This window comes from Chiloscyllium plagiosum, unplaced genomic scaffold (genome assembly GCF_037043375.1).
Source record: "Chiloscyllium plagiosum isolate Xiang-an unplaced genomic scaffold, Cpla_swu_hap1 HiC_scaffold_6, whole genome shotgun sequence".
Taxonomy (NCBI): domain Eukaryota; kingdom Metazoa; phylum Chordata; class Chondrichthyes; order Orectolobiformes; family Hemiscylliidae; genus Chiloscyllium; species Chiloscyllium plagiosum.
In genome coordinates, this window is record NW_028270144.1 from 108,426,552 (window position 1) to 108,443,517 (window position 16,966).

Below are 16,966 nucleotides of genomic sequence, written 5' to 3' on the forward strand. Positions count from 1 at the left end.
ATTGTTTGGAAAAACCTGTCTGGTTCACTAATGTCCTTCAGGGAAAGAAGTCTGCCATCCTCACCTGGTCCAGCCTACATGTGACTCCAGATCCACAGCAATGTGGTTGACTCTCACCTGACCTGAGAAATGGCCTAGCAAGCCATTTGTTTCAAAGAGAGGCAACTAGGGACGGATAATAAATGCTGGCCAGCCAGCAACTTCCAAGAATGAATTTAAAAAAGACCAAACTGCTTCAGTGACTATATATGGGTATTTTTATGAATAAAGTGTGTTTTGAATTTAAAACAAAATATTTTTTTCTCTGAAGGTCTTGAATCCATGGAATTTCCTTTGCCAAAGAGCAGAATGAAGTGTGATTGATTAGATGACTTAAAGTGTGGAAACAGGCCCTTCGGCCCAACAAATCCACACTGACCCTCCGAAGAGCAACCCCACCCAGACCCAGACCCATTCCCCTACATTTACCCCTTCACCTAACAATACAGGCAATTTAGCATGGTCAACCTGCACATCTTTGGACTATGGGAGGAAACCCACACAGACAGAGGGAGAATGCGCAAACTCCACACAGACAGTTGCCCGAGGCAGGAATTGAACCTGGGTCTCTGGCGCTGTGAGGCAGCAGTGCTAACCACTGTCCCACCAAGATTAGATTCCCTACAGTGTGGAAACAGGCCCTTCGGCCCAACAAGTCCACACCGATCCTCCAAAGAGTAACCAACCCAGACACATTACTGACTAACGCACCTAACACTGTGGGCCAATTCCTGTGACCTGCAGGCCTTTGGACTGAGGGAGGAAATCCACACAGACACAGGGAGAACGTGCAAACACCACACAGACAATCACCCGAGGCTGGAATCGAACCTGCGACCTGGCTGCTGGAAGTCAGCAGTGCTAACCACCGAGTCACCGTGCCTCCCCACTCATTGAATATTTTAAAAGCAGATTTAGATAGAATCAGGGCTACCAAGCAAGACACAGGTTATCACGGGGAAGAGATTTGAGGCAACAGTCAAGTCATCCATGATCTAATCAATTGGTGAAGTGGCTTCAAGAGGCAGATTAGCCTGGTCTCACTCCTAATTCAAATGTTGTATGTACATTCACTTTTCTTGCCTTTGAGTTTCCTTGTTAAAGTCCAGAAGATTAAAAACAACATGACACAAGTTCCTGGGAGCCTTAACATTAGACCAGCCATTGTTTGGAGATAACAAAATATTGTGAGACAACATCTTTGTGTTGTACTAGATATAAATAGACTGCTTCACTCTGTATGCTGAGCATGAATCACAATGTCTGACTGAAAAGACATGTATCATAATCAGTCATTGAAATATATAAATCAAACAGTGGTTTGCAGATAAGAGGTGATGCTGGGCTATGGGCAATGTTTTGCCTACAGCAACCCACTGCAAGATTATCCTCCATTGGAAGCTGTTCTCTTACTGGTGCAGTGTGGAACGAAAAAGCACCTATAGCTTTGTACTTGGACGTTAATGTCACAATTACGATAAGAGTTACACAAACACTTTACAAGTCCATTATAACAGTATATATTGTCCAGGGGAGTAGGGACTGGGCTCTGTCCTATTTATACATCACATGAGCTACGGAAAAAATTTCAAATGAAAAAAAATGAAAATAGCAAACTGGTTATGCAACCGAATAAATTAAACTCTGTTTCTGCCCATGTTTAAGTTATACCAATCTCCTTCAGTGTCACCTTTTAAGTTCGAAGCAATGAGCAGTAGATTATTTGCTCATTTCAAAGTTTTAATCATTTAACCAGGATAAATGCAGCTTAAAACATTGAAATAATTTTTTTGGACATAGTTAAATGTATTTAGCCAAAGAGACATTTTGACTAAGAAGGAAGGCATTCATCCTACTGCATCATGTTTTCTATGTTTATTGACTTCAGAAAAATCAAGTTCTGGGCCTAATAAAATAGCCAAACCCAAAATGTTAATTTGTCTTTCTCTTTCAGGTACTGACTGACCAGCTGTGGATATGTTTTTTGACATTTTCGGTTGTCTTTGTAGATTCATCATTTGTGACATTGCTTTGTACATTTATAGGGAAAAAGAAGTCAAAATTCAAATCTTTCAAGAAGCTTTTTGTTAAAAAGAAGAGAAAGGAATTTGTTGTCAATGCAGAGAAGCCAAATATGAAGATGAGCCAGTCGGCAGGTGATGTCACAATTCCAGAGTCTGTCATCCCAGAGCTTGGGGAGAACGATCAGGGGTAGGACATTTAACAGAAATGAATTGTCGCAAATCTTAATTACTGTTGCTTATCAATTTTACCAAGAGTAAATCACTTTCATATTTCATGCTGTTGATTTACACATGTTGACAATGTTTTAATAATTTATTTGAAAGTAAGGGAAACTGATATCCTAAAGCCATTGTTACAGTGCCTATGAAATCTAGTAACTAACTTGGCGGGCTTTACGTGAATTCTGAGGCAAGATATTTGTTGTAATGTCTGTCTTCGAGCTCTTCAGTTAGCAGTATTTATCATCACTGGTTCATAAAACACCCATCCTAATTACTTTGGAATATGAAAATGATTTGCATATTTTGATATAAAGTATGATCTTTTCTGGAAAGGTTCAACAAGGCTGATTATTTAGCTGTCAATTGCTGCACCTTTTATTGTATAATTGTCTGTGAATCAATGTGATTCCTCTAATGTATGCCTCAAATGACAATGCTTGATAAATAGTTCACCATCCTCACACAGAAATTGCATTAAGAAGTACCCTGTTAATGATCATGCCTTGACTTGCATATTATGGATGATGTGATAGTAAGGACTGTCCTTGCAAATTGATGGGATTGCTTTCTTCTTCTAGTGAACAAGACCAGTAAAAACAGTGAAATTTAGATGAGTCTCAGGAATCATGTTCAAATGGAAATAATAAGTGTAAAATATTAATTAATTTCAAGTCATTGGAGGGACTTGTATTAATTTCTGTTTTGCAATGCCAGGTCTTTTTCTGTCAGTTTAAAAGGATTTATCTAAGACTAACAACAGAGAGCTGCATTAATGAATGTAGATTAACTCCACCAAGCTTCTAAAGCAAATTGTCTGAGAGTCAAGTCTCTCTGAAAGGGCTGATGCTGAGCTAAGAACACGGGCAACAAAATGGGCTGTATCTTCAGTACTTGTTTCACTTTCAGTCTGCTTCCTTTAGTTCAAAATTATTCTTTGCAGTATAAAAAAGTGGGAATTTGATCATTTTAATTAAGTAATTCAAATAATATGACAAGATTAGAATTTAATGCTAAAATAATTGAAGTAATCATTTACAGACAATGATTGTGAATTAAGGATAGGATATTTCCATTTCTCTTTTAGCACTGCCTCTGACAATTTAATTTATTTTCTTCTGTCATTTACTTGAAAAGAAGTGAACAAGAAAGATCAATAGAATAACACTCTGTTCTACATTAATATGTGCAAAGAAATAATGATTTTCATTTATATAGAGCTTTTTCTGCCACCAAGTGCTTTACAGCCAATGAAAGCGTTTCAAGTGTAATCAGGGTTGTAATATACAGTAATTCATAATCCAGCCAGTTTTCAAACATGCACAGCAAAGTGATCATGACCAGATTAGCTGCTTTTAGTTGAGGGTTGAATATTGACCTAGACTTCCTGTTGTTCTTTAAAGTAATGTCTGCTCTTGGTAACTCCCTCATCTGTGTCAGAAATTTCTAAGGTTTGTGTGCAAAACGCAAGTTCGATGTGTCCAGTGTAACACTGAAGGGCTACTGTACTGCCTGAGGTGCTGCTTTTCAGCTGAGACATTAAAATGAGGCTTGAGCTGCTTGTCCAATGGATGTAAGTGATCCAGTGGCACTACTTTGAAGAAGTTCAGGGGAATCATCCCTGGTGTCCAGACCAATTCTTACACTTCACAAGAATACCAATGCTTTTAGACCATATTGTGCTATCCAGTGGTCATAAAAGGTGCTGCAAACTTTACACTTTAAGCGTTTTCATTGGCTGTAAAGTGCTTGCTGACACAAAAGGCTCTATATAAATGAAAGTCGTCATTTTTTTGCACATTTGAATGGAGAACAGAATGCACAGTGGTGTTAAAGTTGTATTCTATTGGTTTTTCTTATTCACTTTTTCTCAAATAAATGACAGAAGAAAATAAATTTTCATTCCATGGGATTTTTAACAAGAGCTAGCTCCTATTGGAAATCATGTAACAATCAATGGCAGTATCTTGCTAAGGGCTGATCTGGAGGCACTCCAGAATTGTAAAGGAAGAAATAAAATTGAGTCAGGCTTTAGAAACCAACTTGCATTTAGTTATATAAAGGGAGAACAACAGAGTTATTTCTTACCCTGAAACTGACAGGAGTGAAAACTCCAGGAACAGACTTGCCTGTAGCTGTCTCCCTCCAGTCTGGGTAAAGCAGCCATTGCAAATTATCCCAGCCTGCAAAAGGAATGGTGATGAAAGGCTGGCCAAGACCCCAGCAGAACACAGCAGCCCAGATTACACTTTTATCCCGAGAGGTTTAGCTATCTGTAGAGTACAACAATAAGTGCAGTACACTCAGTGGGGGAGCAGGCAGTGCAGATTGAATAACCAAACCCATACTGTTGTAGCTCAATATGTGATTTTGGCTGTCAGTTTGGAGGTTTGGATTTGCCATGCTTTTCCTTTCAGAGTGGATACGACATGAACACACTTGCTGAAAGTTTGCAGAGTGCTTTTAATCTGAGGCCTTAACGTGACCTATTCTTTGAAGGGAAGAGAAAGAGTTAGGTGGACTTGGGCCACAGGTTGTCAAGCTCATTGCATTTGGGGAAAAAGAAAATCAAATATTTTCTCTAAATAAATTTACTTCCTCCTCAATCTGCGTTTAGAAATTTGACTTGAATTTTAAATGTTATTGTCCAGTTTATATTTTCAGTGTAGTGCCCGCACTTCCTTCATAATTCAAAATAAGAAAAAAACCTTTTCATGGAAACACTTAAAAAATCTTTACATCATAGCAACTGTCTTGTGCTGTTATCATAGAATCATTGAATCAAACAGTATAAAAGTGGCCATTTGGTCCATCAGATCTACACCAACAAAGCTACTATAAATCTACAGATGTTATGATGTTTTAATTGCTCATCCAAGTTCTGTTTAGAGGTTGTGAGGTTTTCTACCTCAACCAACCTCCCAGGCAGTGCATTCCAGATCCCCACCAGCCTCTGGATGAAAATTGTTTCCTTAAGTCCCCTCTGAACCTTCCAACTTAAAATTATGTGGCCTTGTTATTAACCCTTCAATGATGGGAATAGCTGCTCTCTGTCCACTCTGTCCATGCCCCTCATTATCTTATAAACCTCAATCAGATTGCCTTTCAGCCTTCTCTACTATAAAGAAAACAACCCAGCCTATTCAGTCTCTCTTCATAGACAAGCAGAAGGCTGGAAGAACACAGCAAGCCAGCCTTTCTTCATAATTAAACTGCCCCATCCCAGTAATTCTGGTGAGGAATCTTCTCTGCATCCCTTATGTACAATTATATCCTTCCTGTAGTGCGGTGACCAGAACTGCACATAGTATTCTAGTTGTGGCATAACCAAAGTTTTGTACAACTCCAATATAATCTCCCTGCTCTTATAATTTAACTGATAAAATTATGAGGTGGGATTGCACAAAAATTGCCAGTTTTCTGTATAATTTGGAAGGTTAAGGGGTGATCTGATCAAAGTCTTCAAGATATTAACAGGAAAAGGCAGGGCAGAAAACCATTTCCACTGATTGGGGATTCTAGAACTAAGGGGCATAGTCTGAGAATTAGGGTCAGACTGCTCAGGAGAGATGTGAGGATCTTCTACACACAAAGGGTGGGAGATGCTTAGAACTCTCTTCCACAAATGGCAAAGGATGCTGGATTAGTTGTTAATTTTAAATTTGATAAATATTTGTTCTACAAAGGCATTAAGTGATACGGGCCAAAGGCTGGCATAAGGGGTGTAAAACCACAGCTTAGCCATGGTCTCATTGAATGGTAAAACAGGCTCGAGAGGCTGAATGGCCTATTCCTCTTATGTTCCTTTAAGAGCAAGTGTCCCATGTCCTTCTTAATTATCCTATTAACCTGTTCTGTCACCTTCAGGGATCTGTGGACAAGAATCCAAAGGTTCCCTCTGCTCCTCAGAGCATTCTAGTGTTCTGCCATTTATTGAGTACTCCCCTGACTTGTTACTTCTTCCCAAGTCATTGCCTCACATTGATCTGGTTAAATGTGATCTGCCATTGATCTGCCCATTTGACCAATCAGTTTATATCCTCCTGTAACCTTAGGCATTCTTCATCACTGTCAACCGCCTGGCCAATTTTCATGTCCATAAGCTTACTTATCATCCACCTGCAATATTTTCTTTTATGAGATTTATATTTATCATGAGCAAGAAAGGATCCAGCACCGACCCCTGTGGTATACCATTGGACACCAGCCTCCAGTAGCACAAACAACCTCCAACCACCACCTTGTGTCGCCTGCCACTAAGCCAATTTTGAATCCGATTTGCCAAGTTATCCTGGATCCAATGTGTTTTTATCTTCTCTATTATGACTAGCACGATCCTGCTGCATACAAAACAGTGAATTATTGGATACAGCAGTCCGTCTTTCGTTATCCATCTAATTGGAATTAGGTTGTGAATTTGCATTTTTACAATTATGGTACTTACCAATAATTATACCCAACTATTCTACTTTAATCTGCTTAGACTGCTGGCTTAAATTATAGAAAAGCCTAATCATCCCTATTTTCATTTGGTTTCATTCAACCGCCTTCTTGGTTATGCAAGAGGCCAGTCAATGGTTATTTGATGAGCATGTACCAAAATTTATACACTTGGGCAATTTGTAATTTGATTTAATTTTTCTAATGAGGTGAAATTTATTTTTCGATAAATGAATTTAATTTGTGCAGAATAGGACTCCTTAAAAAATATGGAATTCTGCCATAATACTAACAAAGTAATTGTGATGAATGTGGAGTAGCTCAGTGCACAAAGTCTCCAGCTCTCTTTCTGAGAATGGTTCGTATATATTGTGAAAAAGCTGTTAATGCGGGAAACAGCTATGGTTCTGTGACCCGCTGTTTTCTTGCATGTGCCCCACCCACTCTTCCCCAGAAACCTTCTTGGTGTTTTAGCGGGTGGAAAACGTTTTTAATCTGTTGTCTTTCAGTCTCCCAGAGTTGCAAAGCTTCCTCCTGAGAATGGTTAAAACACCTGGAATGTACCCTATGACACCGCAGGGCAGTGTTTTGGAAGGTTCATTCTTGGAGATCATCACGTCGCTATTGGGTCTTGTCAGAGTCTGAATAGATTATCATGGGAGCAATTAAGAACAAACAAAAACAGCACCATATTTTGTCTTAATTTTGGAGGAGTTATGATTTTTTTGGATATTGCTGTTTTTGTAGTCACTGCTAATAACATCTTCTGTATAGGTTTGATATGTTTCTTACAACATTTTGATTTCTAGTGCATAAAATAGCATAATCTCTGGGTTTAAAGTACCTAGTCTTCAAGTGTGTTCAAAATATCATTAGAAAAGGGAATTCAAGTTGGAGTTTTGCTTATATGTTAATGTTTAGTGGTCAGCATTGTCCTAAATTCTAATGTTGAATTCCCATGATACAGTACAGCCTCTGTTGACCATTAACAATGTTGTTAATGGAACAAATTATCTCAACACGACGTTGTTGACGCTTTGTGTAGCTACAGCATATGGTACAGTCGTCTTGTTTGTTTCCTCTTGTAGTGCTTACAAAATTATCATGGGAACCAGAGCCCTGTCACATGACAGTATCTTCATCCCAGACACATCTGTGCAACAACCTGTTAAGCCTGTTCGAGTGTTTTCCCAGGAGAGTGTCTCTGGACCTATCAAAGCTTTACAGGTAATGATCAAGTAATATCTATGAACACATGCTGTAACATCATAAACATAATTTAATTTTTTTTATATGTAAGTTTGTCTGGGCGATCATAACAAGGTTTATAACCATAGAGAGTGGCTTATGATGCAGTCAAAACAGGTTGCCTATTAACTTATAAATCCTTCCCAACATATACAATGGTAGGTGGTAGGAATGGGAAAGATTCCTGGTCAGCCATGTGTGGAATGAAATTGGAGGTCAGTTTCTAATCAACCTGTTCAGGTGTGGAACCATCACTACCCATATTTCCAGACTGCAATCTGCATGTAAAAGTGTCTGAAACCTCAGCAATCTAAACTCTTTGGCTGGGGCTGCAGGGTAGTGCAAGTGCAATTTGTTCAATTCACTGAATGCCAGTGTGGATCAGATGGTGCCAACAGCGGCTCGGTGGTTAGCACTGCTGCCTCACAGGGCTAAGGACCTGGGTTCGATTCCAGCCATGGGCGACTGTCTGTGTGGAGTTTGCACATTCTCTCCATGTCTGTATGGGTTTCCTCCCACAATCCAAAGATGTGCAGGTCAGGACATGCTAAATTGCCCATTGTATCCAGGGATGTGTCCAGGTGGATTAGTCATGGGAAATACAGGGTTACAGGGATATGGTAAGGAGGGATGGTGGGTGAGGCTGGGTGAGATGCTGTTTCGAGGGCTGTTGTGAACTTGATGGTCTGTAGGGGTTTTGTGATTCCATGGATCTATCCCTGTTCTGACTGGAGTGGATTGGGAGCCTGCTTCCTTGCCCACCCATGGTGGAGGTCATGGCACCGTGGGCCAGACCTATATGGCCCGACTCCATTATGAGTCCAAACAGTGAGCTGTCTTCTTTAGTCCATGGAACATTTCAGATGAGTTTATTTCTGTCCTTGCCTCATGTACTCCCACATGTCCTTTCCATCGAGAGTCACTGTTAGAAGTGGGCATGTGTTGATAGTCTAATTTGAACGAAAGCTATACTGCAACAGTACCTTTTTAGCTCAATTCAAACAATACTACCACTGCTTATGTGATGGTTATAAAATTACCATTGTGTGGGTATAATCTAACACTGAGCACTTTTGATAACCCTATCATATTATTTTCCCATTTATCACAATCAGTATTTCTGAATGCTGATTGAACTGTAACTCAAGCTGAGGACAACTAGGCGTCCAACAAAGGAGTTTGACTCTGGCCAGAAGGCAGTTTACTCACATTAGTTATATGTGCCATGGTTACTATGTCAATATTAATCCTTATAGCAGATCTACTTCCCAGTAATGTCATCCTTCTGTTACTGCATTATGTTGAGCTTCTAAACAAATAAACCATACAAGTCTTGCCAATATCCAGGCTTGAAAAATAAAGAACTATCTCTTACCCTATTTGACAAAAACAGGGGCATTACCACAAATGCATTATTTACGGTGGCCCTTATTGACAATTTTCATTTGGCATTATTTTCCAGTATGTTTACTTACAAACCACTTGCCTCCTGACGATTCTCTTGGGATAATGCTTATTGACAAAGATAGGAGCTCACTCTCCCACTCTCCTACGGGGAAAATAGGTGAGAGGCTGACGTAAGATTATTTGGAATTCATATCCAAAGATTACTTGAGGTACAAAGGGACTTGTATAAAAAAAAGCCTACTTGTTTGACAAGTGAAGAAACCTATTAATTCACATGTTTATAAAACATTGCAAGTGAATTAGCTTGTAACCTAAAAAAAAGCCATAACAGTAGCTCACATGATCATTTCCCTTCCACTCTGTCTCATGTAACACAGTTTATAAATCACACATTGGGTTAAAGAAACAGCACTGACTAGAGGAGTCATTAATAATTGCACTGTAGGTGCAATACAGGTGAATATTGCAGTTGGAAATCGGGATTTCTGCCCTCCCTGTGCTTGTGTAAAATAAATTCAGGTGCGATCATGTCTGGTCACTAACCTGAGATTACCATGACTGTCTCTGATAATATGAAATTCAAGAAGGTGTTGACATCGGCAGCATTCTGACCATTAAATCTCATTAAAGACCATAAAACAGAGACACAGAAGTAGGCCATTCAGCCTATCGAGTCTGCTGCACCATTCAATAAGATCATGGCTGAGCTGATAATTTTCAACTCCACTTTCCTGCCTTTTCCTCATAACCCTTGACTCCATTACTGATTAAACATATGCATCTCTGATTTGAGTAAACATAATGATCAAACCTCAACAACCTTCTGTGGTAAACAATTTTATAACTTCATTACCCTCTGAGAGAAGAAATTCCTTTTCATCTCTGTCTTAAATGGATGACAATTTAATTTATTAACAAACCAGTCGACTGGTGTTTTACATTACTCATTCTGTATTTTGGGTTCGGAGTTGCTTACTGAGTGACTCTCCTCGTGGGAGTAATGTATACAAGAGAAAACTGAACAAGCAGTGAAAGGGTGAGAAGGTGGAGGAAGAAGAGGATGAAATCTGGCCAAGGGCAGGCATGCCCTGTGATCCTGGCACTTGTAAAAGCTGCTGCTATTGAGTAACAGCATGCAAAGAGGAGAGACAACAGCAGTTGGACAAAGGTTTAATATATCTCCAAATGCCGGGGCACAAGATCCTGCAAAGACAGCCTCTGTCTGTCAGGAGACGGGCACCTCACTATATAACATGTTGGCTGAGAGGTTTGCCTCCAGTTGTGTTGGTAGACTCTTGTACTTGTGGTGTTGAAGGTTATGTGACTTTGGTTTGATTTTGCCTAAAGGTCCTTCCATGCATTATCTGGAAAACCTTGTGAGATATCACAGGCAGCAATCCCTCACTGCATAAAGGATTTGCAGATGCTATGTTGTGGCTTGCTCATGAGCCAGGTCATTATGAACAGCTACAAGAAAGCAAATGTAAATTGAATCAATTCAATTTCAAATTAGATACAAAAAAATGGCATGAAGTGCAGCAAAGCAAGACTGGATTCAGAGAGAGAGAAAAAAACGACAGAATAGTAAAACAAAAGACATTGTTCTCATTTTCACTTTTAAAGTCCCTGAAGCAATGAGACTGCTTGAATGTCATAATTTTAGGTTGGCAATACTTAATAATTAATATATCATTTGAACTATACTTAAACTTCAAATGATGAGACAACTTTCGGTGGCAAGTTCAGTTTGTGTCTACTGTGTAAGTGCTGCAACGTCATGACATTCAGTGCATATCAGTATTGAAACTGGAAACAAGACCACTGTTTTTGCAAAGTTAAAGGCATGTCATCTTGAACAGCAGCTTTTGGATATTCACATTTAACTGTCCAAAAGGGTCTCCTCTGAAGTGGTTATAGCATTTGTGCCTAATTGACAATGTGCACTATTAACCTCTTTGTTATTATGAGAGCAAACCTTGGCCAGCTTTACACAGCTTCCTCCAGAATACAGTCCGATTAGACTCCATATTTCACACTGCTACATAGGACCCCTATTGATATCTCTATGGCCAGGAAACTAAAACAGACGCCAACAGTCTTTCACTGATTAAATCATTCAGTCACTTAAACCATTAGTGCACCTGAATCCTCCAAGTTGTTGTTCCATCCAATAGCAAACCTACAGCTACTCAAAGTGCAGTAGAATGTGCAACCACATCAATTGGAATTTGTCTTCCATTAGTTGACATAACTGAGTGCTCTGTAAAAATTCACCCATTGAAGATGTGATATTTAAAGGAAATTAAAGTGAACTTCCATGTTGACAGAGCACCCATGTGTTACAGTCAGTAAATGTCTGTCAGGATTAGTCATGTGGGAGGCAGTGGTGAGATCAGAAACAAGTTCCAGCCAACACTTTGTGCAGGGTAATGTTCAGAATTTCATTTTACTGGTACCATTACCTTGTCCTTCTTTATTCTCCCGATATAACCTAGGCCTGGGACATTGGGAGTTCCCTTTCTACTCTGCAGACTATAGGAGTAGGGTCATCAATAAAAGCTTTTGAAACCTTCAACGAAGAAAAAACTGTCAATTTTAGTCTTGAAAATTTCACCTGACCAGTACTTCAGATGTTACTATGCAGCATATACTCCATGAATTCAATTGCTAAATTAGTTAGAACTGCACCCTTTCCAATCTATTCTGCTCCTCCTACACTTCTACCTACGCCCAACTCCTCTTTTATTTGACTCAGTCAGAGTTGCATTGAAGTTTTTAGAGGGTCTTTTGCAGTGAGGGTAGGGAGATTTCTCACAGCATATTACAAAATGTGCCTCACTGTTAACCTAAAACACCCTTAAGTCTCTTTCGCATCTAATTTCTGTCCCACCTGACCATGCACTGCGGCTGGAACAACTTGCAATTCAGCAGGTATAGCCAAAATTTGACATCCTTTGCACCCGTGCCATCTTTGAAAGCCTGCACCTTGATAGGCACCATCAGTTCAGAGCTGCCCAGCCACTGTTACAGAAATTTGCCCGGGACATGGCAGACAGGGGGAAATTGCTTTGGTAAAGGAACTGGAGGCTCTGCTGGATGGGGTGGTGCCAACATGGGACTTCTACTCCTTCAGAACCAGCAGGAGAGGCCATAACACTGGACCATGCCAGCCTGGTCAGAGGTTGCCACCCAGTTTAGAGCACTTTTAAGGAGGAATCTTGGAGGAATGCCTTTAGGAAGACCATCACTGACCACCTCCACTCCACCAGAGAAAGTGCCATTACCTTCCCTCTGATACCTCACACTCTACCTCTGTTACTGTACCCACCTCCCCTGCTCTGCCTTTCTCGCTATTTCCTGCAGCACCTTCCTTCACTGACTGTCACCCATCCTAACCCCCTGACAACACTACCTTGTGTAGTCACTCACTTGGGACACTTCTCCAATAGTAGTAACTGTGCCACCTACTTTCATCTCCCGTAAAACCTGCCCATCTCTGTCATTCCATGAGGAAAGTAACCCACAATAGGTCAGAAAGAGTCAGGACATGTTATGGGCTGGCAGTCATTCAGTTCCTCACCATTTATGTTGACAGGATTCTGGTTCTAACCATTCCTGATGAAGGGCTTATACCTGAACTGCTCTCCTGCTCCTCGGATGCTGCCTGACTGGCTGTACTCTTCCAGCACCACACTCTTCGACACTAATCTCCAGCATCTGTAGTCCTCACTTTCTCCCTCTAACTGTCCTGAGCAAATTCTGCACTGGTATCAAAGGCTGCCCATGACTTACTGTGCTGGGATCCACTGAGTGAAGGCTACCCCCCCCCCCCCCCCCCCCCTTCTTGGCCTCATTGCCAATCTGTGCCAAATTAAGTCCCTTCCATGCCCATTCACTGTGTACACTGTGAAGAACCAAGCAGCTACATAGTAACAATGGCGTGTGCAGAACTGCTAAAAAAATGCTACTTACAAATCTTCTTTTGAAAATACTAATGTTCTCACAACCCCTGTTGAAGTGTCAATGAGTCAGTTAATTAGAGTATCAATAGCAGAGGTTTCAAACATGTTACAACTTTTAATCTTGTACAAATAAACATTTGAGACTTAACAAAAGAGAACACAGGAAGAAACACTTATAATAAGCACTTAAAGATTTCAGCCAAGCAAAGAAAACAGTTCTCTGCAGCAGTCAAAACAGAATACCACTGAGGTAACCCTGTTATGTGTCTGAGCTCTCATTATGTACTTTTTTGAGTAGTTCCGCACATACCATTGCTACTTTATGGCTTATTGGGTCTATATGTCACTTAAATGTAAAAGTAAAGTGGCCATAATCTTATCAGACCATCGGGCTGCTCTCTCATTAGAGAGAGGTGACTGGTGTTGAGTTTAACCCGAGAGTCAACATGCCTCAGGCGAGGAGAGAGGTAGTGAAGGTGAGTGATCTGCACAGTGATTTCAGATGGTGTACACTGTCTGAAATACAGCAAAGTAGCAGGATATAACAAAATTGTACCAAAACCTCCTTCATTATTCCTCTGACGTTCATGAGCAGCAAGTCATGGAGGGGCTGACGTAACCCAACATAAATTTTTGGGGGCTGCTTAGAGATGCCTATCCCTGCAATGACCAGGTCAGCTTGCTGTGTGCACCTTCTCCTGTGCCAGGGAAGGTTGGTGATACTGGCAGTGAGGGTGGAGATCTGGGAATGGCTGCCTTCCTACCATTTTTAACACCTTTGAAGTCATGACATTGAAAATGCAGGTCTGAGACTCATGACGGTCTTACGCAGGGCTGTCTCTAGAAAGAATTCCTGCGTCTCAGTCACCGTTTTAATTTTGAACAACTTTGATTTTTATCTTATTTGCTGTCCAGCTTCAGTAATTATATGCACATTGAATTAAATCCACTGAAGGTTACATGTTGTCTGAGCGGTTTAGAACAAAAGTGATCATAGTCCACCTTGGTGTGCTGCTACAAATAATGTAAAATGGGTTGAGTGCTTTGATTCCGAATTCAAGGCAACAATCCAAGCTTATCAAGAGGAATGCAAACTTCGGTATCCCAAAAGGGTCAAAGTTTGTTCTCATTATACACATGGCTGCAGAGCAGTCATGAAGATTAATGTTTAACACATGATTAAATCCACCCCACTTGTACAAGATGTATAAGATAGCCAATGCGGACAACCAAACCAAGACATTAAATGACTTTATTAAAGTCTGTGAATTTTCTTTTATATACAATCTACCTCCCCTATTCTTAACCCACCATCACTGAATATAACGATGGCAGATTGTTCATGGCTACTATTTACTTTGAACAGTTTTACTTAAGAGCAGGTCTATGATTGATTAGCTTTCACATGCAACTGACTGTAACTGATTAAAAGATACTTGTAAGAGCAGTGAAGCATGCAGCAATAGGCCAGTCAGGGCTCTCACTGATAATCTGACATTTAATTCCTAAAAGAAATCAATATAAATTTTTTTTTATATTTATTACAGTTAAAGGTGCAACAAAACATTAAAGTGGGACCACCCCCAACATCGATTCCGGCAACAAAGATGGAGGACGCTGGTGCTAGTTCTGAAGATGATGGATTACCCCAAAGTCCTCCAGAAAGCTCCCCTCGCCATGAAATCTCAACACAGAGCTACTTAACTAAGGTACAAAGCTCTCAATGTCCAATTACTCAAATAATTTGTAAATTCAATAACCAGACAACTAAGCAATGACGATATGAACGAGCACTCCCTGTGGGAAATAAGGCTTTCGGATATTGTATCCCGGAAGATCAGGATGTGTGCATTACTTCTAACTGGAAAACACTTCTCCTGTTTCTTTCTTTGTTCACAAGAGGTTGAGTGGTTTATCAATAGAACAGTGCCACGAATATGGGTCAATGGGGGTCATTTTTAATGTAAAAGGCAAAGTACATTGGCAGGATTCTGATCAGCCACTATCTTGCAATCTGATTTCTATTTCTGAAAATGGGGAAATGTATATGGTGGATGGTTGATTTATTGTCGCCCATTTTGCTGACAATATTATTCCAGTCTTCACTGTCAGAAAATGAGTATGCTTGTCTTTAAAATGAAGCAAAAATGTGTCTGGGACAATTAATGTATAAAGATAGGGAAATCAAGGGAAAGCATCATGAAAGTTTACACTTCTCTGCTGCAAATTTCAAATTTATAACATACTAAAGGCAATTCACAAGCTGCCCATTTTCAAAAAGAGAAATGACAGATTTGAATCAAAACCTTTAATGAGAACAGAAGGTCTCGACTCATATCATTAAGTCGTCTTTTCACTTGTCAGGTACTGGCAGCTGCTTTGCATTTCTGGCATCATTTTCTTTAAGTGAGAATATGATTAACATTTTGAATGAACAAAATAAAGAGGAAGAGCTACTTAATTACATTATGTGTTGCTAAATAATTTCTTGCTACAACATACTAGAACTCATCAATTGTCTCCAGTCCCCATCCCTCTAGGAGGTTGTGTGTTTCCCAGTCCATTTTTGTTTAGTTGAATTTAATTGAATTTTCAATAAACATATTTGCGCCTTTAATGGTTCTTAAATTATTTAATTCTCATGTTTTTTTCCTCAGTGTTAAATAAGGATAGATGTTCCAACCTATTAGCTTTTATTACAATTGTATCTCCATTGTCCAGTAAGCTGGGAACTGGGCCTTTGCCAGACTAGGGCAGGTCATGTCTCAGAATCAGCACAGAAGTTTGTACCAGAGGCATCGGTTCCTGTGGGAGGTAATTTAGTTATTTATGCCTTTCACACCTAGCTGTGAGCACGAAAATAAATCTTTATACCAAAGGGTTCAATAAGTACAATCAGAATTCTCTCCCAAAGGGCATTATGGGTATATCCACAGCAGGTAGACTACAGCAGTTCAAGAAGGCAGCTGACCAGCGCCTTCTCAAGGGCAACTAGGGGCAAGCAATAAACGCTGGCACTACTAGCCACACCCACATCCCAAAAGTGAATTAAAATTAAATTATTCCAGGATGAAAAGAACTTCACTCAAATAAATGCGAGTGCTGATTGGGCATGTGCACACCATGAACTCATGACTTAAACAGTGGCTTTACTTAGGCCAAAATAGAAATGCGAATTTTATCACGGGCTCTGTCCAATTGGGTTGCTTTAATGTGAGGAGTGCTGAATTATGGAGATACAATCTTTATTGATTGATTAATTTGCATTCCCAAGAGGCTGGAATGTATAAATGCATGTGCATGATACAAATAAGGAGAGCTGTTGTGCATGGCAAGAAAGGGTACTGTTGTGGTGCAGTGGTAGTGTCCTTACCTCTGCACCAGGAAGTCTGGGTTCAAGTCCTACCTGCTCCAGAGGTGTGCCATAACATGACTGAACAGATTGATTAAAGTAACTGCATGGCAGAAAATCCAGGGTAAACCTAATCACTAAATATTCTGGGCTTGATTTGACACTGGACGGAAGTGGAAACTGCAGATGCTGGAGTTAAGAGTCTAGATTAGAGTCGTGCTGGAAAAGCACAGCAGTTCAGGTAGTATCCGAGGAGCAGGAAAATTGATGTTTCG

The 16,966-nt window shown here is 40.1% G+C and overlaps 1 protein-coding gene across 5 annotated transcripts in view; it reads left to right on the forward strand.

The window, feature by feature from the left end:
• Nucleotides 1–16,966, forward strand: part of LOC122550867 (CRACD-like protein) — a 203,279-nt gene that overhangs the window by 142,678 nt on the left and 43,635 nt on the right. For all 5 annotated transcript variants that reach the window (XM_043692229.2, XM_043692230.2, XM_043692228.2 and 2 more), the window contains exons 3-5: nt 2,085–2,250; nt 7,811–7,949; nt 14,887–15,048. In XM_043692229.2, coding sequence (XP_043548164.2) covers nt 2,085–2,250; nt 7,811–7,949; nt 14,887–15,048 — 467 coding nt within the window. The remainder of the gene's footprint in view (nt 1–2,084; nt 2,251–7,810; nt 7,950–14,886; nt 15,049–16,966) is intronic.